Source organism: Artibeus jamaicensis, unplaced genomic scaffold (assembly GCF_021234435.1).
Source record: "Artibeus jamaicensis isolate MK-2021 breed Jamaican fruit bat unplaced genomic scaffold, CSHL_Jam_final contig_354, whole genome shotgun sequence".
NCBI lineage: Eukaryota > Metazoa > Chordata > Mammalia > Chiroptera > Phyllostomidae > Artibeus > Artibeus jamaicensis.
Window position 1 is genome coordinate 9,434,190 of NW_026521803.1, and position 26,804 is coordinate 9,460,993.

The 26,804-nt window shown below is 44.6% G+C and overlaps 2 protein-coding genes across 5 annotated transcripts in view; one reads left to right on the forward strand and one right to left on the reverse strand.

Moving 5' to 3' along the window:
• The first annotated feature begins 6,623 nt into the window (after nt 1-6,623).
• RMC1 (regulator of MON1-CCZ1) lies at nt 6,624-25,852 on the forward strand. Of its 3 annotated transcripts, none has more exons than XM_053664281.1 (20): nt 6,624-6,943; nt 7,605-7,681; nt 10,337-10,421; nt 11,234-11,290; nt 12,897-12,983; nt 16,636-16,776; nt 17,068-17,171; nt 18,429-18,518; nt 18,611-18,716; nt 19,456-19,567; nt 19,851-19,895; nt 20,132-20,185; nt 21,343-21,471; nt 22,002-22,108; nt 23,624-23,743; nt 24,021-24,098; nt 24,433-24,537; nt 24,634-24,702; nt 24,781-25,006; nt 25,765-25,852. In XM_053664281.1, exons 1-20 carry the CDS (start codon nt 6,842-6,844, stop codon nt 25,842-25,844), a joined length of 1,974 nt encoding a protein of 657 aa, XP_053520256.1. In that variant the 5' UTR covers nt 6,624-6,841; the 3' UTR covers nt 25,845-25,852. The 3 variants fall into 3 exon arrangements, with proteins under 3 accessions (XP_053520256.1, XP_053520258.1, XP_053520257.1); XM_053664283.1 differs by lacking the exon at nt 6,624-6,943 and adding an exon at nt 7,161-7,234; XM_053664282.1 differs by lacking the exon at nt 6,624-6,943 and adding an exon at nt 7,261-7,431.
• Nucleotides 25,629-26,804, reverse strand: part of NPC1 (NPC intracellular cholesterol transporter 1) — a 52,792-nt gene continuing 51,616 nt past the window's right edge. For both annotated transcript variants that reach the window (XM_053664279.1, XM_053664280.1), the window contains one exon: nt 25,629-26,444. In XM_053664279.1, the coding sequence (XP_053520254.1) occupies nt 26,362-26,444 (83 nt within the window). In that variant the 3' untranslated portion in view covers nt 25,629-26,361. The remainder of the gene's footprint in view (nt 26,445-26,804) is intronic.

The following is a 26,804-nucleotide window of genomic DNA, read 5'->3' on the forward strand; positions in this document are numbered from 1 at the left end:
ACAATATCTTAACAGCCTGTTAATATACTAGATTTTCCTCATATATTTCAACTAAAGCAAGATATCTCAGTGCATTGAATATGAGAAATCAAATGAGAAATCAGCTGTCTTCTATTAAGTCAGAGATCTACAGAACAACAAAAATGCCATTTTTCTTAAGTTTCAGAAAATACATATTTCTTCACACATTCTTTATATCATGTAATGGGTTTTGTTATTTTTAAATGCCTTAATGTTTCTAAAATTTTAGTGTTTTAATTTTTAATATGGTAAATATCTATCATTTTTTAAGAGTAAGAAGGTATCCCGGGGCCCAAATGTGAGAACTGCTTCTCTAACAGTTACAGGCATAAGAATGTATTTAAAGGAAAACAATTAAAATTGGACTGGAAATCATGTTCTGTGTGGATTAGCCAAAGAATGTGAAAGTGTTTCGCCTGGAAAAGATAGAGAACCTGATGGCAGTCTTCCAAAAGGAAAGAAGTACCGATTTGTTGTAACAGGCAGTGTAAAATGGGGGTTGACGGCAGAGGTTTAGTCATCAAACGGACCTGTGTTTGACGCCCAGGTATGGGACTAAGCATACCAGACCAGGTGTGGTTTGGGTAATGAAGCTGTGTGTTGAAGACCACTCTGCCTGGTTCTAGGAATTGTATCTCGACCCCTTGTGGCTAAGGGTGAGGGACAACCTCTGGAATGCCAGCCACAGGAGACAAAGCTTGTCTCTGGTAGCAAACGCTGCCTCAGTTCCTCTCCCTGCCCCCAGAGCTTGGTCGGAAGTCAATGAGGGGGTAAGACCCCTCACAGTGGGGGGCAACCTAAGCCAGACTCAATCACTTGGGAGGCCTTCATGGAAGGACTTGGGGGGGCTGCAACAAAGAGCAGTGGACTCTCACCCTGCCCCTGCTTTGACAAAGCCTGAGTCCCCATGTTCTCTGGGAGAAGTGCAGCTCCTTGCCTTGCTAGAGCGTGTCCTAGAAAAATCTGGCATCACAAAGACTTCCTGATAAAATGTTTAAATCTGCTCTGAGTGCTTTCATTCATATGATAAGGGTTCCAGCAAAAAACCCTGAAAGTCTGTTCCTGACAGACTCAGACTCATAGTAAGCCCTCGGATTTCTTTGTAATGTTATCTACTGTTTGATCCTCACCCCCCTGTATTCCTGTGTATTACAAGCCCTAGAGCAGAGGGCTCAGGTCTTTTTCTCCTTGGAGAAACTGGCCGCTGCTGGCCTTTTTCCCTGAGAAACTGGCCACTGCTCACTTCTCCTCCCCAAGCAGATCTGTCATATCTGTCATTTTTATCCGTGGCACATGGGGGGACTCGCGAGGAAGTCACCCCCGCACTTGTGTTTTCCATTTTTAATTTTATTTTTTAAAATCGTGCCCCGGCTTGTGTGGCTCAGTGGACCCAGTGCCGGCCTGCGAACTAAAGGGTTGCCAGTTTGAGTCCCAGTCAGGGCACATGCCTGGGTTGCGGGCCAGGTCCCCAGTGGGGGGCATGTGAGGGGACCGATGTTTCCTTCTCTCTGTCCCTTCTTTCCCCTCTCTCTAAAAATAAATAAATAAACATTGTGACCAAATATACAAATCATAAAGTTTACCATTCTTAAATATACAGTTCCGTACATTAAGTACACTCGCATTGTTGTGCAACTGTCACTACAGTCCATCTCCAGAACTTTGTCATCGTCCTGAACTGAAACTCCGCACCCATTAGCCACTCAACTCTCCATTACCCCAGCTCCCGGTCACCAGCATTCCACTTCGTTTCTCTTTGTTTATCCTAGGTACCTCACGCAAATATCTGTCATTTTGTGTTTGGCTTATTTAACTTAGCATAATGTCTTCAAGGTTCATCCATGTTTAGAATTTCGTTCTTTTTAACGCTGAATAATATTTCATTGTATGGGTATACTGCACTCTTTATCCACTTACAGTCAATGAACACGTGGGTTGCTTCCACCTTTTGGGTGTTGTGAATAATGCTGTGATGAACATCGGCATACAAATTTCTGCTTGAATCCCTACTTTCAGTTTTTGTTTGTATATTCCCAGAAGTGGAATTGCTGGATTATATGGTAATTGTGTTTAATTTTTTGAGGAACCTCCATGTTTTTCACAGTGTTACCAAACAGAGGTCCAAGGGGGGGCAATGTTTGGCCCACCTAGGGATGCAAAAAAACTGCTACAGAACAGGGACTCCTCCCAAGGATGGTATTCTATTACCTACTGGGCTCAGCTGTCCACTGTCAATTGGAAAGACATCTCTCAATGCCAGAGATTTGTGAAATGGAAACGAAATGTTTATTTAATGCTATTCAGACCTAATGCCTTCATTAAAATATCAAAGTCCTTTAGGGTATACACGTACACACAGCTCTCCCTTCTCCCACTGTCCCAACTCCAGGGACCATAAATCAGGAAAAGAGCACACGTCTGTTTTTCCAGACCGCTGGTATCGTCAGCTGTGTTGACTGTCCTGCAGGATCTCTTGTTAATCCAGTCATGTGAGCCCTCTCACGATCCACTGGCAGAGTTCTTTGTACCAAGTTCCAGTCAAAGTTTCTCCTGCTTTCCACGCTACTCGGCCAAAGGGAGCACCCCAAAGCTGTGTGGGCCTCTTCTACCAGAACTGCAGGGGTCTGCACTCCACCAAAAGTGTGTCTTTCTTTACCTGGCTGCAGGGATTTCCATTCTGGCAAAACTGTGTGGTTTTCCCTTTCGCCTGGGAAAGAGGGGGTCTGCACTGCCAAAACCATGTGGCTCCCTCTTTACCTTGCCAAGAGGGGGTCCTCACTCTGCCGAAAACCACATGGCTCTCTCCTCACCTGGCCAAGAAGAGACCCTTACTTTGCTGAAACTGAGTGGCTCTCTTTCAATGGCTACTGTGTCTGGGTTTAAATCCCTGCACCAGTCTTCCTCTGTACCCCTATTTCCGACTCCTCCCATGATCAGTTACACCTGCCAGTATTTCTGTATTACAAGTTTACTGGGCTGCCATCGTTAGTCTGGGAAGGTATGGCCCCATGTCCTAGAGCCAATCTTCTCCAAGCTCCCACATAGGCGCTGTAACTTGGGGACCAGCCCCCAGTTATATTTTGGGTGCAAGTCACTTCCTTCTCCCTGGCTCAAAGCATGGCCATGGTTATTTAACATATCTATGAAACCAGTTAAAGGTTATAGATATGTTAAATAATCATTCCAGAGGTTAGCTGTGAAACTGTTGCTATGCAAAACAACTCAATGGCCCTGCTCCATTTGTCCCTTCCCCCTGGGGGGGCGGTGGTGAGGACATCTTAATATTCCCCGGACAGCCTGAGCTCTGGACCCCACTCCAAATTCTTTTTTGGGGCCCCCCTCTTGGCTGTGCCCTGTTACAACAGCAGCTGCACTGTTTTACATTCCCGACAGCAAGGTAGAAGAGTGCCAATTTCTCTATCTTTCACCAACACTTGTTATATTTTGCTTTTTGATAAGTCATCCTAATGGGCGTGAATCTTATTTCTTGAAATTTCAGTTACCCAGCTTTATTTTGAAAAAATCTTAAACCCACAGAAAAGTTACCTAGATTCACCTGTTAACATTTCACCAAATTTGCCTATCTCTTTATACTGTTTGTTGTTGTTTTTCAGAATCATTTAATGGACATTGTGGATATGATGCCTCTTCATGTCTAAGTACTTCTAGAATGGGTCACTTAAGAAGTGACCCATAGTAACATAATTTCATACATTGTCTAGTATGCAGTCCACACTCAAACTTTCCCCATTGTCCTTCAAAAAATGTTGTATAGGGTTCTGGATTTTTTTTGCATCTAGGATCCTTTCAAAGTTCACTTGTTGAAAATATGGTTATTATTCTTTAATTTTTCTTAATCTAGAAGTCCCCCACTAATGTTTTAGGTCTTTGTTTTCATATTTAAAAGAAAAATTATTGTAGTATACACTGTTTTCTGTTTTATATCATAAGGCAACACTTACTGTTACCAAACAACAGGTGGTGGTCCGAGGGAGGGGCAATACAATATTCGGCCCACCTAGGGATGCCCAAAACTGCTATACAACAGGGGCCCCTCCCAAAAACAAAATATTATTAATATCTACTAAAATCTACTGGGCCCTTCTGTCCGCCGCCAATTGGAAAGACATCTCTTAATGCTAGAGATTTGTGAAAAGGAAACAAAATGTTTATTTAATGCTATTCAGGCCTAACGCCACTACTAAAATATCAAAGTCCTTTATGTATACACCTACACCCACACAGCGCTCCCTTCTCCCACTGTCCCAACTCCGGGTACCGTAAATCAGGAAAAGAGCACACGTCTGTGTTGCAGGCCGCTGGCACCGTCAGCTGTGTCACTGTGCAGGATCTCGAGTTAATCCAAAGTACTGTGGTACCCTCTCATGGTCCACTGGCAAGAGTCCTTTGTACTCAGTTCCAGTCAAAGTCTCTCTTGCTTTTCAGGCCCCGCAGCCAAAGGGGGCACCCCAAAGCCGCGTGGGCCTCTTCTACCAAAGCTGCAGGAGTCCGCACTCCACCAAAAGCATGTGGCTTTCTTCTTCACCTGGCTGCAGGGATCTCCCTTCTGGCAAAGCTGCGTGGTTTTTCCCTTCACCTGGGAAAGAGGGGGTCCGCACCCTGCCAAAACCACGTGGCTCTCCCTCTTTCACCTCACCAACAGGGGGTCCTCACTCTGCTGAAACCGCGTGGCTCTCTCTCCCAGGCCTTCTCACTCAGGAGCGCAGCCCCTCGTTACATCCTGAGTCCTCAAGCCCTTCTCACTCAGGAGTGCAGACCTTGATTACATCCTCCTGAGTCCCCCTAGTTCCATCCTGAGTCCCTGCTAGTTCCTTCTCACTCAGGAGTGCAGCCCCTAGTTCCCATCTTCAGTCCCAGCTACTACCCTCTCCTTCCTCCTTGGCTCCAAACTTGGCCACTGCTATTTAACATATCTATGAAACCAGTTAAAGGTTATAGATATGTTAAATAACCATTCCTCTGGAGGTTAGCTCCAAAACTGTTGCTATGCAAAATAGCTCTCAATGGCCTGGCTCCATTCTTTCTTCCCCCCTGTGGGGGGGGGGGTGAGGACATCTTATATGTCTCTCCAATATTCCTATACACTTTGAATTCTGGACACCATTCCAAATCCTTTTTGGGGGGCCCCCTGGCTGCACCCTGTATCATTACCACTGAAATATAAGTGCTAACAAGGTAGGGTTTTTACATGTTTTTTTCACTGGAACCCCACTACTCAGAATTGTGCATTGCATATACTAGGTAGTAGGCATGCAATGAATATTTGAATGAATGGATGAATGAACCTGTCAAACCATTCTCACTCCATGCAAAGATGCCCCGGCCCCATTTTTCATAAATGTGGTCTTCCAACTCTCCCTCAGAGGTACCTGGGGCTTTGCAGATTCCTGGGCTCCCCCCAAGACTTGCATGGTTCTTAAGCACATTAAAGTCAGAATGGCCTCTTTCCTGCTTCCATTGTAAACACCAAAGTCATCCTTTATCCCTACTTCCACTCTTCCCATCCCAGGCCACCACTATCTCCATCCCACTACTCCCCTCAGAGACAAACCTCTCCGGATCAGCATTTGCCAGCTATCACCCCTTTCTCACTTCCAACCCTTGGCAGTATGGCTCTGCCCCCTGAGTCCTGCAGGGATGGTCTCCCAGATGAAGCGCCAGTGTCTTCCCTGGGATAAAATGGGGAATTCAGTGCCTTCCTTACCTGACACACCAGCTACCTGAAAGTCTCTTCACTCAGCTTCAGAGGCAAACCCCTGCCCCATCCACTTTCTCTTTCTATTGTACTTCTCTGGCAGGCTCTGCTTGTTCTCTTTTACTGATGCCTCTTCCTGGCCTCTATAGGTTGGTTTTGCGTTGCTTTTTCCACTTTATGTCCCTGTCTTAGGCCATCCCATTCTACAGCTAATTCCATGGCTTCAAATATTCCATGGCTTCTGGTCACTCTTCTGGTGAGCGTCAGTCCTGTAAATCTGTCTAGATGTCATTCTCCTTAGATTCACGTCCAAAAAGCAGCTCATGGTCTTTGCCTCTTCCCAGCCCAACTTCTCAAACTGCTGTATCTTATAGAATGGTGCCAAAACCCATCTGTTTATTGAGAATGGGCACAGGAGAATACCTGATCTCTACCTTCCGTCTCCCAGTCCCTTGGATGAGTTCCTGCCCATGCCTTCAAATATCAAAGCCATCAAAAGAGGCTGTCTGACCCGTAATCTAAACTTGGCTTCCAGTTCCACACTCTGCTCGGAGCATCCGTGCTGACCACAGGACTCATCTCCTTTGCATTGTAAAGTTTACAACGCTGCCACAGACAGGCTCAGTAAACCCTTTGAAAGCAAGGATGATCCTTCCCTACATCAAAAGTAGCTCTGTCCCACGCGGGCAACCGGCCCTGAGCAAACCTCCCGGGACGGGTCGCAGCGGACGGTCTCTGGATTACGCCCACCACCACCCGGCCTCCGCAGGCCCCTGGCTTCCGGTCCCGCGGCTGCCAACCTCCGCCCCAGAACCCCGCCCTCGCGCAAAGAGGAGGAGCCTTTTGCGGTGGTGGGGCCCACGCAGCCGTGCCTCCGTCGCTGGTTTAAGCTTGGAAGGCCGTGGGTCACGTGCCGGAGAGCGTGGGGGTGTGGCACCAGGAAGCGGCCACCGAGCCCAAGGGATCGCAGCAGCAGCCGCCACAGAGGCAGTGACTACAGCCAGGTCCAACTCACAGCACCCCCGCGCCGGGCGCCGCTCGCAATTGTCCACGCTGGCTTCCACCCCGGGTCCCCCCACTGCCGCCGCCTCCGCTGCGCCCGCCATGGGCGAGGAGGACTACTACCTGGAGCTGTGCGAACGGCCGGTGCACTTCGAGAAGGCGACCCCGGTCAACTGCGTCTTTTTTGATGAGGCTAACAAGCAGGTTGGGGCCAGCCCTCATCCTCCTTCCCCTTGTCTCTGGGCGCACCCTGCCCGTCCACCCGGCGCCCCAAGGTCGCCCCGCGCGCATGGGTGGGGCGGGGCGCGGGGGAACCAGGCCTGGAGCCTCCCCTAGCGTCCCGGCGTAGCACCGGCGCCAGCGCCTTCCTGGCGCGCTGGGTGGGTGGAGGGACCAGGCTCCACCGCGGCTGGGGCTTTCTTCTCCACAGTGACAGCGGGGTGGACCCGGAGCCGGCGCCACTGACCGGGTGCCCTTTGGCCAGCGTGGTCAGCTGTAAGCAGGCGGGTGTTTTCCCGGCGCCTTTTCTTGGACGTAGGCATTGAGAGTTGCATTATTCTCGGAATTTTGGACAGAGGGGAAAGCAATGTTGGGAGTATATAGCAGGGTATGCTTAAGCGGCGCGTTTGCCAAACTGGATTAAAACTTAGAGCCTCGAGGTCCTCCGACCCCCTCATGCACAGTTTGGAATGGTAAACTTTTTGGTTTCTACTCCCGCTACTTATAATACATGTGAACACCAAGCATCATGGATTGATAACTGCCGTGCTGGTTTAGCTGAACCAAGGGTTGGGTGCCGCAGGGGTGTTCACTTGTAGGTCGGTATACTGCCCACACCATTAACATTGCTGCTTTTCCCTCCCAGGTGTTTGCCGTTCGATCTGGTGGAGCTACTGGGGTGGTAGTTAAAGGCCCAGATGATAGGAGTCCCATCTCATTTAGGTAACAATTTGCATTTTCAGAATAATTTCAGCACGTAAATGGCGTTTATCTGTTTCTTATTCACAAGGTGGTTTTGAAGTTTTGTCCTTTGCGTCCCATAAGAGGTCTGGAGTGTGTGTGCGCGCGCACACATGCAGATACCTGCCCAGTAGGAGAGGGGAGCAGACTTGCTGTGCAGTTTTCATGGCACAGACTCTACTTCCGCTCCGAGTGAACATGTGGAGTACTTCCCTGTTGATCTGGGAGCCAAATATTCCCTAGTAGGGCACCTACTTCCTGGTACTTGAAATTAGCAAGTCAGTGCATTATTGATTTGCCCATTTCCTGTTTCTTCACGGAGGAGAACCTTCATTTCTTCATTAGGTCCAGGTCTTCCCAGAGTGTTTGGAAGGTGGAGGAGATCGTTGCATCGGTGTTTTTCAGGCAATAATGTATATTTAGAAAATCCCAGCTCTGACTACTTTAGGGGCAAGCGTAATAGCAACTTCTTTCCCTTCAGAACTATTGGGTTGGCCAAAAAGTCTGTTTAGTTTTTTCCATAAAGTAAAAGACACAGTTTTCATTTTCATTGATAACTTTATTGATTTGGATATTTTGAGTATGTCAGCTGTCTCCTGCTATTGGCTTGTAGTAGGTGGAGGCCAGGGCTGCTGCTACATGTCTTGCAGTGCATCAGACAGCCTCACAGCAAAGAATTATTTGGCCAAAATGTAATAGTACCAAGAAGCTTCTCAAACCACTTTGACACACTCAGTCACAGCACCTTCTCTGTACACCACACACATTTTTTTTTTGGCATTTCAGTTGCGTTTTTACCTTTCTTGAAATAATACAGTATAATGCACTGAAAATGCTGTGTATCTTCTTCCATCTTTAGTATTAAAATGCTGCACAAAAATTCACCAATTTTGATGTTTTTTTTAAAAATGCATGCTGATGTGACAGTTGTCACAGTACAATCTCACAAAGCTGTTTGAAGTTAAAGACAAGCACTAGTAAAGCCATTGTACAGAACAAATGTAATGGGCTTTTTGGCCCACCTAATACCTCATTTTGGCTGATAAACTATCTGGTCACCTTGACTCCTGTGATTACAGAAGAGGAAGGTACAATATAGGCCCACAGTTCAGTGGTGACTTTAAAAAAATGTTTACAGTTGGCCCATGCTGATAGGAAGCAGTTTTTGAGGTAGAAATTGAATCACATATCATTTGTTGGGCAAACGCTGTTGCAGGGCCTTTCAGGCATGTGAAGGCTTTGAGTTAGCCTGGCACCCTTGGGGGGAATGCATTCTTCAGTGTGGGATACACGTGAGGGGGCACATGTGCTGTGCCAAGAATGTGGACACCGGGATGAGGTGTGACATTTACCTTGAGATTGGAGGGGGAAGGCCTTGGAGAAGATGTAGCCTTTGAGCAAAACTGGAGAGCCCAAATGGGAAGATTCCAGGTAGAGAAGACAGGAGGCTTTCCCAGTGGAGAGAACACCAAGGGCAAAGGCGAACTAGCATAGTGTTTGGGGAACTCTAGGTCTGTGTAACTAAAGACCAGGTGTCCATGCAGGGAGGGGAGGTGGTGGTATGGCCACTGGCAGGGGTTGGCTGGAACCTTACGTATTCTGCTGTGGAATCAGGGTTACTAAAAATTTGTAAGGCGGGGCATGGGGTGATCATATTGGTGTTTGGAAAGATCACGTGAGTTGCAGCCTTGAGGCTGAGTGGATTGGGAGCATGTCAGAGTGCAGGACACCACTGAGAGACGGTTGTAGTCTGAGCGAGGCGTGGTGAAGACCAGAGCGAAGGCAGTGTAGCTGGTGTCGCAGTCACTCCGTGTTCAACGTGAGAGTGAGCCCATGATGGTCCAGATTTGGGGGCTTCATCGGGTTTGAGGGGGAAGATGCTGAATTCACCCTCTTTTAAAAACATTTTATTTATCGTTAATAATAGCCTTACTGTGTTGTAATTATTATTAACTGAATGTAGTTAACATGTGTGCATCCATGAAACCATCACCATAATCAAGATAATTGACATCCCATATTCCCAGAAATTTCTTCATGCCCCTCTGTAGTCCTTCCCTTGATTTTCCTGTTTGAGGTGCTTGTGAGACTTCTAGGCGGGACCATCTGGAGTCATAAGATAGCGAATGGGAAAGAGGACACTAATGTTTCAGAGGCTTTGCTGTGAGAGCAGTGGAGAGAGAAGGCAGAGATTTGTGGAGGTTACTGTGGGTATTGGGATACCTCGGAGGTATGGTGGGTTCGATTCCAGACCACCGCAAATGGTTATAATCTGTCTGATGGTGGAGGGTTTTGCCTTCAATTTGTTTAAAAAAAAAAAAAGCAACATCTGTGCGGCACAATAAAACAAGGTATGCCTATATATACGTTATTTGTCTAAAATGATTCTTAGTTGAAAGTGCACGTGATCTCAATTTTCCCATCACTTGTTATCTGCAATACTGTACATTTCTCCAGCAGTTTATTACTGATTGGATTTTGTTTTCTGAAAAGAGGTTCTACTGTTAGCTTCAGAAGCATAAGTTTAATTTTAAACTAAGATTTGCTGCTTCCTGAATATATAACTTGTCTTTTTTCTTCTCACAAAATGATAGATGCTAGAGTTTAACTCTTAACACATACTCTTTCTCCTTAAAGAATGGAAGACAAAGGAGAAGTGAAGTGCATTAAGTTTTCCTTAGAAAATAAGATATTAGCTGTTCAGAGGACCTCAAAGACTGTGGTAAGATATATCTTTAAATATAGTATAAAGAAAGGGACATTAGAAGTACATTTGGAAGGGAATAAATTGCAAATATCCAGTGTTAAAGGAACTGTTTATTATTTTAATGTCATGAAAGCTATAACTGTGTTGTGTTGTATTTGGAATTTTGAAGAAAGACATTTGAATTGATAAATACAGATGACCTTTGTTGTTTTTGACTTAAATTAAAAAAAATTAATTTGGAGCCTTAAGCATCTTTTCTATGGATCAATAACTAGTGTCATTGATTGAGTATATTTTTGGCTACTTTGTGAATGACGTTTACTGGGGCAACTCCATTTATTCATTTTTCTTCTCTTTGAATGCTTAATCTAATAGGAACAGCTATTCAGAGTTGGAGCAGCTTGTTGGCATTTTAGCCTTATAAATATTCGTCACTGCATTTGTAAAGTAGAGAAAAAACTGTTGCAAAAGAGGCAGAATCCTCTTTCCTTCTACCAATATTACTTGCAAAATTTTTGGGAAGCCTCTTGTAAAATGTGGAGCGATGCATCTCTCTGAAATCAACCATTTGGAGAGTGAATTTTTGAAATCAGTTTCTAAACCCTAATTGAATATTTGGATTAACTCTTTTAAAGACATGGAATAGTCAGCCTGCTGCTTTTAAGGAGGCAGATTGTCCAAATTGGTCTTTATTTTTCCTGTTTTGGGGGTTTTGTCAGTTTTTTTTCTGATCCCTTCTTACATTTAATTGTCTTTTTCTTTGTTGTGTACCAAAGTGGGTTAGTGCCTGATCCAAATTTCTCCTTTTTTTTTAAAAAATTTTTCAGGATTTTTCTAATTTTATCCCGGATAGTTCTCAGCTGGAATACACTCAAGAGTGCAAGGTATGGGCCGTACCCTTCGTAGCTGGTCTGCGTGTAACCACGTGGGTTCCACTGTGAGGTGCCGGGTGGTGTGGGAACTGGGAGCTCAGACCGGAAGACAGACTGCCTTGTGCTCGGACGGGCTGCCTCTGGGACTTCGGACAGGTTTTAAGCCTGTTCCTGCATCTGAAGATGGAGGCGGGAGGATCGGATGGATGGTGGATGGTACACACCTAATCATGTCTGTACTCGGCGGCTGCTTTCTTCTTGCTGCCCCTGGGCTGGCACTTCTCGGTCAGACCCTGGATTCCTTTCACAGCTGCCTCTTCGGAGGTTTGTGGAAGGGGAGGTTTTTCCTTTCCTGGTGATGTTTTCTTTCTTCGATTTACCCTTGTCATGTCCTTCCTCTTTCTTTCTCTCAGCGTAGATGCTAATCCATATTAATTAGATTTGTTGGGCATAATAAACTAGGCTAGAGAGGGCTCAGTTAAAAGTGGCAATGTGGTATCCTGGAAACGAGCAGAAGCTGCCGGTGGATGGGTATGGCTTTTGCCATCTTCGTAATGGTTTTGCTGAATGGAGTTCAGCGTGGGCTCCTCAGCAAGGAGGGGCACATCTGCCAGACAGCTGACCCTCTGCAGACCTGCAGTTCCTCTGTGGACAGCACCGGTGGCTGTCCTAGCCCTGTCTGCCCTCAGGCTTAGGGCACTGCGGTTTACCAGGCGAGTCGGGTGTGTGGGCTGGAGGCCCCCAAGCCCACTTTGGTCAACACTCAGTGAGAACCTTTAGGTCTTTATACTTTTATAACGGCAGTTTTTACAGTGTGTTTCACTAAGACAGCATCGGCTGCCTTTCAGTTCCTAAAGGTAGAAGTTGGCATCTGAGGGCCTTTCTGCGAAACTCAGGCGGCTCCTTCTGCGGGTTGACTGGAAGAACCAGACTCAGGGAGGGGCTGTAGGTGACAATCTGGGAACACTGCGTTTAAAAGGAAGTTTGATTTGTTAATAAGTAACTTTTATTAAAGAGTAATGCATGCACCACAATGTTCATAGCAGCACAATTTACAATAGCCAAGAGTTGGAAGCAACCTAGGTGCCCGACAGTAAATGAATGGATCAAAAAATTGTGGTACATATACACCATGGAATTCTATGCAGCAGAGAGAAAGAAGGAGCTACTACCCTTTGCAACAACATGGATGGAACTGGAAAGCATTATGCTGAGTGAAATAGGCCAGGTGTTGAAAGACAAATACCACATGATCTCACCTTTAACAGGAAGCTAAACAACAAAACAAACAAGCAAGCAGAATAAAAACAAAGACACTGAAATAGAGAACAAGGGGACAGTGACCAGAGGGGAGAGGGAAGGGAAGTTAAGGGGATAAAGGGGGAGGGATTTGGAGGAACAAATAGGAAGGACACAGGGACAAGAACTAAGGCGGGTGGAAATGAGAGGGAGGTGAGGAGCACAGGGCGGGGGGGGGGGGGCCTGGGATGGGAGAAATAGACAAAAAAAATGTACTTGAAAAATAACTAACTAAATAAATAAAGAGTAATGCAGAGTAAGCTTTTGAAGATATATACGTTTTTGTTATTAATTTTAAAAAATCTATAATTCTTTTTAGACCAAGAATGCCAACATACTAGGATTCTGCTGGACCAGTTCCACTGAAATTGTCTTCATCACAGATCAAGGAATTGAATTTTACCAGGTATTATTCATCCCTTATGTTTGGAGAACAGCCTGTAATAGCATTTTGGTAGCTTTGTGAATTCAGCATTAAATAGATATTTTGAGATTCTAGAACTTTAGTCTTTTGGTTGGATTTTAAATCTTTTTTTCTAATTACAAGTAACACATGTTTTTTATAAAATGTTCAAACATCACCAAGTTATATGGAAACTGAAAGTTTCCTGTAATCCCTAGAAATAATTCATATAAACACTGTGGCCCTGGCTGGTGTGGCTCAGTGGATTGAGTGCCGGCCTGCAAACTGAAAGGCCAGTTCAATTACCAGTCAGGGCACATGCCTGGGTTGTGGGCCAGGTGCCCAGTTGGGGGCATGTGAGAGGCAACTGATAGATGTCTCTCTCACACATCAGTGTTTCTTCCCCTCTCTTCCTCCTTCCCTTCCCCTCTCTCTAAAAATAAATAAATAAAACCTTAAAAATAACAGTTTGTTGCATATTCCTCTATTTTTTTCTACACACAAAGGTTTTGGGTACCTCTGTGACTGCCTTTTTTTTTTTTTTTGCGTAGCCGTGTGTCCTGGACATCTTCCTGCATTTTATTCTGACTGAGTTGTGTTCTACTGTGTGGATATACTAGTTTATTTAACCAATTGCTTATTGATGAGCATTTGGCTTGTTTTCAGTTTTTGCGTTTATAAACAGTCTCCAGTGAACATACTTGTACCTTTATAAGCACTGTAGGAATCTCCATTTTTCACACCTTTGCTGAAACTGGGTGTTATCAGTCTGTAGACACTCATCAGTCTAAGAGGTGGAAAGGCATTCTGATTTACGTTTTTCATCATTCGGGGGCTAAATATGTTTTCAATTTGTGTATCGTCCATTTGTATTTCCTTTTCAGTAAACTGCCTCTGCGTCTTAAAGGAAAATTTTGTATTGTAAAAGTCGTGTTACGAAATTTACCATCTGTTTTTAAGCGTGCAGTTCAGTACCATTTCGTGTATTCACATTGTTGTGAAACAGGTCTCCAGAACTTTTTCGTCTTGCAAAACTAAAACTCCCTACCCATTCACCAGCTCCTCTCTCCTGCTCCCCCCACAGCCCCTGGTAACCACCATTTTCTTTATGTTAATTCGAGTAATCTAAGTAACTCATATAAATGGAATCATATAGTAATTATACTTGGTGACTGGCTTACTTCATTTACTATAGGTATTCAAGTTTCATCCATGTTGTAGTACGTGTCAAAATTTCCTTTTCAAAGACAAATAATATTCCGTTGTTTGTATGTACCACATTTTTCCCATTCATACACTGATGGCACTTGGGTCGCTTTCACCCTTGGGCCCCTGTGAACACCGCAGCTGTGAATGTGGCCGTGGAAGTGTCTCTTCACATCCTGCTTGAAGAGACCCTTCGAGTTCAGGTCTTTCGGGTACCCACCCAGAAATGAGACTGTTGGATCATGTGGTCATTCTATTTTTAATTTTTTAGGAATTGTCATACGGTTTCCATAGCAGTTACGCCATGTTACATTCCCACCAGCAGTGCAACAAGGGTTCCGATTTCTTCACATCCTCACCAGCACTAGTTGTTTTGTTTTTTAAGTCAATGATAGCCATCCTTCTGGCTGTGAGATGGTGTCTCATTGTGGTTTTCATTGCATTTCTATGATGATTAGTGATATTGAACATCTTTTCATGGCTTCTTGGCATTTGCACGTGCTCTGGAGAAATGTCTTATCAAGTCCTTTGCCCGTTTCTTAATTGGTTATGTTATTTTTGTTGTTGAGTTGTTGGAATTCTTTGGATATTCTGGATGCTAACCCTTTAGCAGTAATGATCGACACATATTTTCTCCCATTTTATAGTTGCCTTTTCACTCTCTGGATTGTTTACTTTGATGCCCCTGCCTCTTCATCTTTTTCTTTCTGTAAAATAAAAGACACACTTTTTTCACTTTTAGCAGTATCTTTGTTGATTTGGATATTTTGAGCATGTCGGCCATCTCCTGCTATTGGCTTCTAGTGGGCAAAGGCCAGGGCTGCTGCCCAACCTCTTCCAGTGCATCAGCCCCGCTGCAAAGAATCATTTGGCCAAATGTCAGTAGTACCAAGAAACTTTGCAAACCATTTTTGATGTGTTTGATCAGTCACAGCACTTTCTTCGTGCACTGCACAAATCTTTTCTTGTGTTTCAGTTGTGTTTTTACCTTTCTTGAAATAATAAAGCATAATGTACCAAAAATGTTGCATATCTCGTTCCATCTTCAATATTAAAATGACTGCACAAATGCACCAGCTCTGATAAGTTTTTTAAAAAATGCATGTTGATGTGACAGCTGTCACAATACACTCTAACAAAATTGTTTCAAATAAAGTTAAAGGTAACTTAGTGCTACTAGAGCCATCATGTGGAAAAAACTATACGAACTTTACCGCCAACCCAATATTGTGTTCCAACTGGCTGACCTATTGAGAATGCTTCTGAGATCTCCGAGTGGAGCTAATGTAGGGGATGTCAGGACTCGGTAGGGTTTGAGTTGGTGACCTATAGAAAGCAGTATAATTTGGAGTCTATGGATGGAGAAAATACACCTGTGTAAGCAAACCTGTGAGGTTAGTGCCGTAGTGCTTTACTGTAGGGCTGTCATTAAACCTTTGCCATGAGCGGCAGAAGAAAACAGACTTCACAGTCATCCCACGCACAGAGAAACGGAACCGCCCGTGTGACAGCGCAGAAAGGGGAAGGGTGGGCTGCTTTGGGGAGGGGTTCCCGGGCCGTCGTCTGTAAGGATGTGTTCTGCTCTCTGTAGTGGGAGAGTGTCCATCAGAGCATCTGGATGGTCTTCAGAACTTTAAGAAATAAGTTAGGAAAAGTAAATAAAAACACAGCTCCCCCAAACAAACCAAAAAGAAATGTAAGAAAGAGAATTCTAGCATCTCTCTTTATCATGCCTGCCTTACCCAGGAAACTCCTGCTGCCCGACCCAGACTTCCACGACAGGGCTCCAGTTCAGTGTTCTGGGAGCTTAGTGTCTCGGGGGCTCTATCCAGTGTTCCTGAATCTCTCAGAACATTTAAAGTATGTTTAATATTTGCCTTGATTTTAAAATACTGAGTTTGCATGCAGAGTCTCATGAGCACGTCTGTTAGAAAAAGGGAGCTGTTCCCAGACTCAGTGGGAACTGGAATCGAGATCAGACCAGCAGGAGGTAATGCTGCAGGTTGGCCTGTGGCTGGTGTAGTGTCCGGGGCTGTGAGGCGTGGGTTTGTTTGGCTCATGTCCCCGATGAGTGACAATGTCGCTGCTTTTTGCTGTTTGGCGGATGGTGCCTGAGAATGTGCAGGTTCAGATCTGGGTCTTGTGGCGAAATGGCCTGCCCCAGCCCATAACTGTACAACTGGTGAGGCAGGCTGTCTCCCCTCCCTGGGCCTTATTTTCTCCTTTGTCAGATATTAGTACGCCAGCATCTCCAAGTCCTGACGAGAGCGTATGAGCTAAGTTTTATAAAGCACTGAGCACCAGCACTGATTAAGTGGTAGCTGTAATAAGTAAAAAATAATTTTTAGTTTAACTTACTGTTTTTTTCTTCTTATTTTTTAAAATGTATGTCCTTCTGAAATTTTGCTGTTATTTACGTGAAGATTCTGTTTCTTGAACTTGGCTTCAGGTATTACCAGAGAAACGAAACCTGAAACTCCTGAAGAGCCAGAATATCAACGTGAACTGGTACATGTACTGTCCTGAGAGCGCTGTGATCCTGCTGTCCACCACGGTCCTTGGAAACGTGCTGCAGCCCTTTCATTTTAGGGTACGTGTGAGCCTCCTTTAAAAAAATTTTTTTTCCTCTCCCACCCTATTCCTTTAACATCCGAAACTGCTGCAAAGGGTCAAGTTCCTCTAACCATAATGACCTTGCCGCCTCTGATCACTAGAGGGCACAATGTACTGTCCCCACACCTCCAAGAAAGGCTCATTCTGTGGGGGCAGTCATGTGAGTAAAGCGCGTAGAGTATGTGTATCCTCAATGATTTTATGTAGGGATGCAAAACATCAAAGGGGTTTGATAAACTTTTCCTAAAACTTTCTTTCCCCCCAACAGGCCGGCACTATGTCAAAACTGCCCAAGTTTGAGATTGAATTACCAGCTGCGCCGAAGTCCGCTAAACTGAATCTTTCTGAGAGAGATATTGCGATGGCAACGATGTATGTTCATCTTTTGACAGACTTCCTTTTGTCATTGCTTTTAGTGATACAAGTAGTAGCAGCGCGTTGTAAATACTCCAGGGCCGCCCTTTCCTTGGGTGGCCTTGGCCCACACAGTAAGGACTTTCCCTTTCCTGTTGTATCTAGATCTTATGACCTTAGATTTTATGAACGCCATCTTCTCGGCATTCTTTGATTTTTACTACTTTTGTGGTCTTGGGAAAGTTTTTTCACCCTTCTAACCTGATAAAATGAGAATATGGAGCCAATTTATTTTTTGGGTATATCTTAGTTTGGGGATTTTTCTTGTATTCTAGGAGTTGAAATTTATCAGCTATTTTTTTTTTGCTAAAATATATCCTAATGGTTCTAAATGAGAACATAGTTTTAAAGTTTTCTTTTTAACTAGCCAGCATGAAACTGAATTACTTATGTAGGAAGGTATATTTTCAGTTGGGAATGCCAGTCTCTTAATTTTTAGGCTTTATTATGAAAAGTTTAAACACATTAAAGTAGAAACTGATACAACCCCCCACTCTAATCCTGATCAACAGTTATCAAAATTCTGCTTCTAAATTACTTCTGATTTTTCTATGGCTTAAAACAGTGGTTTCTAAACTTAAAAAACTTCTAGCAGCTACAATGACCCTGCCTTTTTCTTTCCGAAGGAAATCTGTGGCTTTTTGGTTCAGGAAACTCAATCCTGGCCAGAGCGGAGGCGGGACCCACCCCCTTCCCTTTGGTCCTTTCCTCATTCCTGGGACAATTAATAGCACGGTGTTAGCCACCAAAATAAAAATGTGCATGCAGGAACTGTTCACACCACATTTATTAGATGAGGCATAAAAATGAAGAGTGATTATATTTTCCTGTCATTAAGGAATTTATTCATTGTACAACACTTGGAAAATACAGAATATTAGAGGAAAAGAAATGGGACCTCACTTATTACTCAAGGATAATTATTAACAACAGTGTGTATTTCTGGTTTTTGGATATTATGTATATAAGTTTGTATTTTTCTTTTAAAATATTGTGATCAAGCTATAATTAGTTTTGCATCCCCCATTGCACTGCACTTTATAATAGGCTTTTTTTTTCTTACTGTATTTGCTATGCAAACAGTTTCATTGGCTGCAAAATATTCCATTAAGTGACCGTTTCGTAATTTACTTAACTGTAGCGGTATAATTCAGCACTGAGAACGGAGGCGTTTCCGACCGCCAGCTGTGACACGCCTCTCTGTTCTCTAATCAGCTACGGACAGCTCCACGTCCTCTTCCTGAGGCATCATTCCCGGACCTCCAACAGCACAGGAGCGGAGGTGGTCCTGTATCATCTGCCACGGTACTCTTCCTGCTCTCTCTCCTCTTCCTTCGATTCCACAGTCTAAACTAAGGCTTGCTGATCTATTTCTCGACCTCTTCGTTCCCCTACAGAGAGGGTGCCTGTAAGAAGACGCACATACTGAAGTTAAGTCGGACGGGGAAGTTTGCCCTGAATGTGGTGGATAACCTGGTAGTCGTTCATCATCAGGACACAGAGGTATGAGCTGCGTGGGGCTGTCTGGTCTGCATTAGCACAAGTCAGCGTTGCTTAAAAAGAGTTGTGAAAATAGACAAAACATTCTGAGCACAGACTCCAAAGTGCTTTTTATGCTGAAGGTTTTAGAATTCTAGATAGAAATGGGTTTGGTGTTTTAGATGGCTTAGAATAAAAACAGTGATTTCATATCAGTTGATTAAAGATAATTAAAAACTATTTCAGATAATAACACATGAGGAGATTTGACTTTGGAGCAATTACATGGTTGAATCAACTAAACTGGGAGTTCACTGCAGAGCCAGTGTGTTACATGGGCTCTGTACGTGCTTTGTAAGTATAGATAAGAATGGCTTTGAGGCTCTATGGCCCAAGAGAAAGAACTAGAACTAAAATGGCAGTAGACAAGCTACTTCCCTGCCATGTCTGTAGGAGGGTGGCGACACCCATATCTCTGACTAACGAAGATGTTGTCACTGAAAAAGATCTGCTTAAATCACCTAGAGCTCTTCAAAGGAAGCATGTTGTAAACATCAGGAATGTTTGTTAGAGTGTATAAAAATGTAAAAGAAAGTTGTGATATCATACCAAATTACTCCTCAAAGAAGAACTAGACAGTAAGAATGGGACGCAAAGAGACGTTTTAAACAAATCTGAAACAGCAAGGTACAAGGTGATGAAAGGGTTAAGCCAGGCTGTGGTCTGTGTGGGCATCACAGTCTGATCTTTTTCTCCACTTTAGACGTCGGTAATATTCGATATCAAGTTAAGGGGAGAGTCCGACGGCACCGTCACCTTCCATCACCCAGTGCTTCCTGCTCGGTCGATTCAGCCCTACCAGATCCCCATGGCAGGTAAAGGGGAGTCCCTTTAACTCATCTTCGGTTAACAGAAACAACTCTGAATGACATGCTTTCTCCTTCTGGGGAGGACGGTTTCTTGGCTTGTTCTCAACTTCCTCCCGGTGTGTTATCAATGGGACATGCCGGTTCACTTATTCCTTGTTCAGCTACAGTTGGATAAACATTTACTGAAGGCTTTAAAAAGCATTACATTTCACATCTTAAGTACTAGTATTGGCAGCATTTTCCGGTTGCATCCTCAGTCCTTGCACACTTAACGTTTTCCTCATTGTAGGTCCTGCTTCTGTGACCAGCCAGTCTCCTGTCCCGTGTAAGCTCTGTATCCTTGACAAAGGCCTGGGTGTCGCGCGTGGGGGGCAGCTGTTGCCCCCTTACCCTGGTGTCTGAGGCTCCTGAAGCCCTGCCCTCAGGAGCTGAAGTGGGGGGGGGTTCTTAACCACCGAGGGGCGGGCATTTGGAGCAGCCTCAGCAAATGGGCAGAGGCAAGTGCTAATTGGAGCTGGGTTTGCCTTTTGTTTTCCTCTCTTCTGGTTTAGAATTTCCTATAACATGTAGATTCTTCGTCCTGGATCGTCTTTCAACCTGACATCATTATCAGTGCAAGCCAAGGTGGGTCAGAGGGGATGACTGTCATGTTAGAGAAAAAACAGTGCTTGTTGACTTTGGATGACATTGGTAGCCAGTGACGTTTTGAAGGTGAATCTCTGGCAAATGACCGCTCCTTTCAACCTGGGAGTGGGATTATTTTTTCACTTTATCCCCTTTTTTCTACTATGTATATATTTTATCATGAACATATACTACTTTTATAATTAAAACAACTAAGAATTACTGTTCCCCTGCTTTAAACTACCTCACATCTGCCCATTCTGAAAAGGCAGACCTCACGGCACTAAGCAGGGCCCGCCCCTCATCTCCTGCCAGCACGCCCACCCACGCCTGCACCCCTTTCCGTTCTGCATGTGCCTGGGGCTGTGCTTCTGCACCCACTGTGCTAGGGAAGCCTCCCTTGGGATGTGAGTTGCTTCTTGCTTGGTAACCCTCTAACACCTTGCATCTTTCTCTGTTACTTTCTTTCTGCATTGGTCTTTAGCCATCTGAGTATTTTCTGTCTTGCCCCTGGGATTCTTAAGGAATCAATCCTAATGACCTAGGCAGCACCCACAGTCTATAATGAATTCACTTCTGTCCACCCAGAAGGGTACAAGCTGTGTACCAGCCATGGGAGAATTGAGAAGGGGTCGCTCACATCATTCTTAGTGTACTGTTCAATTCTCTTGCGTATCCCCAACGGAGAGAGGCTGTTCTGCCTGCCCGGAAGTGTGGGTGTTCAGGGAATCCCTGGACTGACGGATAGATGAACTATGAAATTCTTTTGGAATTACCTTTGACTAATGAGCCAGTGCAGGAGACAGGAGTATGGGACTGAAGTTAATGCTGCGTGTTAATTAATGTCTTTTCTACCGTTAAGGATAAAGGGGGTCTAAGTGGGGAAGGAGCTGCGCTGAGTTGGGTTAAGAGCTTGTCACCCCCATACTTAGGGAGCTACACCATTGATACACCTCTGAACGAGACAGTTACTTTGTTCTAAGGAATCAGCTGGGCACACAGTAATTTGGCCGTCTGTCCTTCTATTGTCAGGCAGGTCCTCGATGTCCTAGACTGTGCTTTATTTGCAAGAAAAAGTCATTGACTGCTTTGCAGTACTTTTGGGCTTTTGTTCTGGTTTGAGTCATATGATTACATTCGCTGCTTCTTAAATCCAGGTTACCTCTGGAACCTCCAAGTGAAACTTCAGCCCATAGTAAACCTGTTGCCAGATAAAGGAAGACTGATGGACTTTCTCCTGCAGAGAAAGGAATGCAAGCTGGTCATCTTGTCTGTCTGTTCACAGAGTAAGTGGGTAAATCCTTTCCTGTTGGTCTGATTCTAGCCTGTGCTACCCAGCACCCCTCACTGGGAGCTGGGACGCCTTTTTGTGTCTGGTCTGTAGCCCCATTCTCCATGTAAAGCTTGGGTTATTTCAGCCACTGGAAAGGCTAGTAAACACAAAAATCACTTGTAGGAACTTTGGTAGAAAAGACTAAATAGTAAGTAGGATGGTTCCAGGTAAAAGCAAACTTGAGCCTGGACACATGTGAGGGTCAGGCCTACCATCCATAGTTTTAAAACATTTTTTTAGAATCCAAGCCACTGACTACATAGTATCTACTTTGAGACTCTTCTAGGGATTTGTCATAGCCAGAAAGGGCTGGTGAGTGAGTTGAAGGCTCCAGGTCTCTAAACTGGACCATGTCTTTGAATGCCCTTTAAAGGTATATATTTTCACTGCTGAATAACCTTTTGGGTTTAGATTTTTTATCATAGCGACAAGTTCTGAAGTTGACGTGTTTGGTTGACCTCTGCAAACATTGATTCTTTCCAGTGTTGAGTGAGGCAGACAGAGCAACACTGCCTGTGATAGCCACTGTTTTTGACAAACTCAGTCACGAGTATAAAAAGTACCTGGATGCTGAGCAGAGTTATATGATGGTAAGTTGTATGTTCATCCCAACCCCCATATATTTATTTCTAAGTAATTTTAATGCAAGAGTCTGATGGAACGTGGCCGTAGGGGGAGCAGTAAAATCAGGGTCCGTGCGTCCGGCTTGAGGCTGCACCTCACTAAACGCCTCCACCCTTTGTTTGTTTGTTGTTAATCTGTTTGATCCTACGTGTAGATAGACCCTTGGTCTTACCTCTCTTTTATAGATGAAACCGGTCTCATCTTTGTATTGTTTGTTTTTATACATGATTCTGCCAACTGAGAAACCTGCACTTAATTAGAAGTAGAATCATTTGTCGTGTCTTTTTTCCTTTCCTGTTAGGATGTAATGGCTATAAAAATAAGACTTATCATGGAATTTAGTCAGCATCCTATCAGGGATGATTAAATATTTGCACCGTGCTTTCACACAGTGGGCTAAAATGTTTGTTGTGAAGGTCTGAGGAACACGAACATCGCCTGTTACAGGGTTTGCTGTAATGTTAGTGCATCCTATCATCTGAAGCTAGAAAGAAAGAAGTTTAGGACAAGTGGAATGAATGATTTCACTGAAAGGATCTGATTACCGAAAGCTAAAAATGGAAGTGATTTTAAACAACAACAAAAAATCCAGAGCTCCCCTCAACTTCAGCTGCCCAAGGATAACGGGACTGATGCAGGTTGCCGAAGGTGGCCTGGTGACCTCGGAGCCCACGGGTCCCTGCCTTGCGTCAGACGTGGTTTGGGGAAGTGGGAAGGCTGAGCTCCTCGAGATCCTTCTCTCAGTCCTGCTGCTTGTGTACTGGGCTGCGGGTGTCAGTGGGTCTGATCCCAAATGGCAGTTTCTGTGTGTCCCTGCTCTGTGGCTGTTAGGTTTCGTAAACCTGTGCCAGTAAAGAGTGTGGTCCACCGTCTGCAACACTGGAGCACCTGGTGCTTCTTAGACGTGGGGGTTCTCGGGCCACCCCAACAGCACCTGCAGAATCTGCACTGATCTCCACTGCTTCGGAAGTTAGGTGAGGTAGTCAAGGTCCTCTCAGAGCCCTCCTATTCAGTAATATTCGGGGAGCCTTAAAACCTTAAAAAAATCTAGATACAGACTCATTACGCAAGTGTTCACTTAATGTAGGATCAAGGCTTCATAAAACAAAGATATAGCAAGCCATTTCATTTTATTAGATGACAAAGGCCAGGTAGTCTGTGATTAATAAAATTAAGAGAGTTATTTTTAGGAGGTTAAAAACAGTATGATGTCCTTTAAGGGAAAACTGTGATTTACACTTTTTAGTTCCATCCAACATGAACATTCCTTGTTTTCAAGATGATCAGCTAGCTCTTGGCTTTCTATTTCTGGACTCTTCCCCAAAGAGCACAGGAAAAATAGTTTTGTCTAAGTTGTGAAATAAGTGTCATGCCTGCTCAGATTTGAGGTTCACAGCGGCTAGAAATTGAGCCTTTTTGGATTCACTGCAAACGCAGCGTTGCCCAGATGATTCGGATCACATTGGTCATTTGTTGCCCAGGCGGTGGAAGCAGGGCAGAGCCGGAGCAGTCCGCTCCTCAGGAGGCCGGCGCGGACCCAGGCTGTGGTCGACCAGTCTGACATGTACACCCACGTCCTGTCCGCGTTCACGGAACAGAAGGCAAGTGATGCTTCCTGCTTCGGGCCAGTAGAATCTCAAAACAAAGATCGTTTGAAGGGAATTCAGGAAAACTAGAACTCGTGTGATTTGAATAATAGGATTACTTTGGGTGAGGACCTAGGTCTGATAGCATGGGGAAGGTTCTGGTGGGATTTGTGCAAAACCAGCCAAACGGCACTGGGCCAATTTAAAAGGAAGAAAAGGGGGAGGGGGAGACACAAGGGATTACGTGTAAGCTCCTTTGATGGTTCTAAGAACACTTCTGTTTTCTGCGTAGGAGGTGCCTCATAAATTTGTGATAGCCGTCCTGATGGAATATATTCGCTCTCTCAACCAATTTCAGATTCCAGTACAGGTACCTGCCAATCAGTATTTTGGTCCCAAGTTGGAGGAGCAGAGGGATGTTTTTAAAAAGTAACAGCACTGTCAGTATCTTAAGATGACTGTTTTGTGTGCCAAAAGGGTCTGCCAGCCTGACTCAAGGTCTGAGCAGCTTTTCTGACGTCACCAGGTCGTTCTTAGTTAGAGTAAGTGGTCTGTGTCCAGGGGCTTCTTCACCTGCACACTGACCCAGTCCTCTTACTGACAGATGCTTGTCAGTCAGAGTAGCTGCAGTCCTCGACAGGCACAGCCGCCAGTGTGTTGTAGTTGAGCGTTTTGAAAGCGTCTCTCCTTCTGTTTGTCCTCAGCATTACCTGCACGAACTTGTCATCAAGACGCTTGTCCACCACAACCTCTTTTATATGCTACACCAGTTCTTGCAGTACCACGTCCTCAGTGACTCGAAGCCTTTGGTACGCGTTGCAGGATTTTTGCCTCTGTGATTAAAAAACTTAACTGTTTACCCTTCCAACGCCTTAGGCTGAACGGTCTGAAAATCTGTCTTTCAGGCCTGTTTGCTGTTATCCCTGGAGAGCTTTTACCCTCCCGCTCACCAGCTGTCTCTGGATATGCTGAAGGTAAGACTCAGCCAAGCCCCCAGTTGAATAAATATCTGTTCCTGTTGCTTGCATTTATCTGGACTTTTCTCTTTCTAGCGACTTTCGACAGCAAATGATGAAATAGTAGAGGTTCTTCTTTCCAAACACCAAGTGTTGGCTGCCTTGAGGTTTATCCGTGGCATTGGCGGCCATGACAACATTTCTGCGCGAAAATTTTTAGATGCCGCGAAGCAGACTGAAGACAACATGCTTTTCTATACCATATTCCGGTTTTTTGAACAGCGAAACCAGCGTTTGCGAGGGAACCCTAATTTCACACCAGGTGAGGATGCGGCAGCAGGGAAGAGACCTAGAGCGACCAGACTCCGTAGCAGGAGGACACTGGCAGCTGGCGGGTGGGAAGCCTTTGGTTAGGAGAATTACTGACTTCAGTTTTTAAAGAACAAAAGTCTTCACATTCTGCCTAACCCTTAGCCTATTATTTGTAGTATGAGTGAAGTCAGTGTGTTAATGGATCTGAATTACACTTTGGAACTTGCAGTGTTTGGGAGGAGACATATTCGGGGCCAGTTCAGGCAGTCTGAACAGCTTGTGTGTCCGACAGCAGCTCTTGTTGGAATGTCCTTTTCTGAAGAATCAGGAACTGGTGGCCAAGGGTTTTAAATAGCCTGGGGCTTATTAATGTTTCAGGTTTGGGGCAGAAACATTGGCAAATCACTTATTCCCAAAGTTATGAAATCTAAGGATGGGGAAGGAACATATAACTCTATTTCAGGTCTGCCAACTTCTAGCTTAGTGTACAGTGTCGGGGGCACTTAGTACAATGACAGGTCAGCTGCTCTACTTGTCTCTCGGGCCAGATGGTGGTTTGCAAGGGGTTGGAAGGTGCCTGGCCAGTTTTGCAATGGCCTGAGCTGTGCAAATAGAAAGGATAACTCAAAAGCTGAGGAAAACAAAGTATTTTATGAAGGAAAATAAATTAAAACCCAGTATACACATCTATGAGCTGCAGAGTGTTCACTCTCTTATTTCCTTCTTTTTGTGCCTTGTCTAATGGATTAAATCTGTCTTCCTTTACAGGAGAACACTGTGAAGAACATGTTGCTTTTTTCAAACAGGTTTTTGGAGACCAAGCTCTAATGAGGCCTACAACATTCTGAAATCACTTGCTAGCTTTTTTATATAAAATGTGTACAAAGTTAATTTATTGCATTAATAAAGCTCTTTAAACTACAAAATGTTATAATAAAGTGTATCTGCAACATCCTGAAATGTCACTAAAAATATGGTCTAGAATTTGTGAGATGGCTTACTCCTAAAAAAAGGAGAAACATTGCATTGATTGGCCTTCAGAAAAGTGCCAGTGGGTCATATCCGCAGGGTCCTCGTGTCAGCCTTCCGCTTGCTGAAGAACTAGGTTTCATTCCTGGAGAACCGAGGATGCTTTGGTGTCCTGAGCTGCCTTCAGGGTGAGTGACAGTGCTTTACAAGTCCCTTGCATTCCTGAGTTTACTAGTCAAAGCTGCAGCTCTGGTAACACCCAGTGTTCAGCTCGGCCTTGACCTTGCAACAGCTGTCCATACACCCAGTGTTCAGCTCAGCCTTGACCATGTAACAGCTGTCCATAGATGACTGGCCTGCAGACACAGTTCAAAGTCCCCCAACCCTGTAAGGGGGTTAGAAATTGAGGAGTTGTTCTCTCTCTGTGCCTTTATATCGCTCTCGAGCGGCCAAATTTTTGGCTTTATTTATTGATGGTCCTGTGAAGGATAAAAGGAATAACTTTGTATCAGTTCTTTGAGAGAAAGGGGGGGGTAGTTTGTATTGTAACAGAACTACCCTTTCCATCCCCCAGACATGGAAAAAACCAAAAGCCCGCATTTTATCAATCTATTTCCATGCTTCAACTTCGTCACAAAACTATAAATCAAGTAAATTAGTATTGCTCTTTGAACCACAAGTCATTATGGAAGCTGAAGTGGCCAAAAAGGATCGTAAGGATAGACTCAAAACAGCAAGCTGAGTGGCGGAGGCAGTGTTCTGCCAGAACAGTGAATTGGGGAAATAAAATCTTCAGCTTTGCTGGGTTGGGATCTGGCTGTCCAGTCACTCAAGGTCAT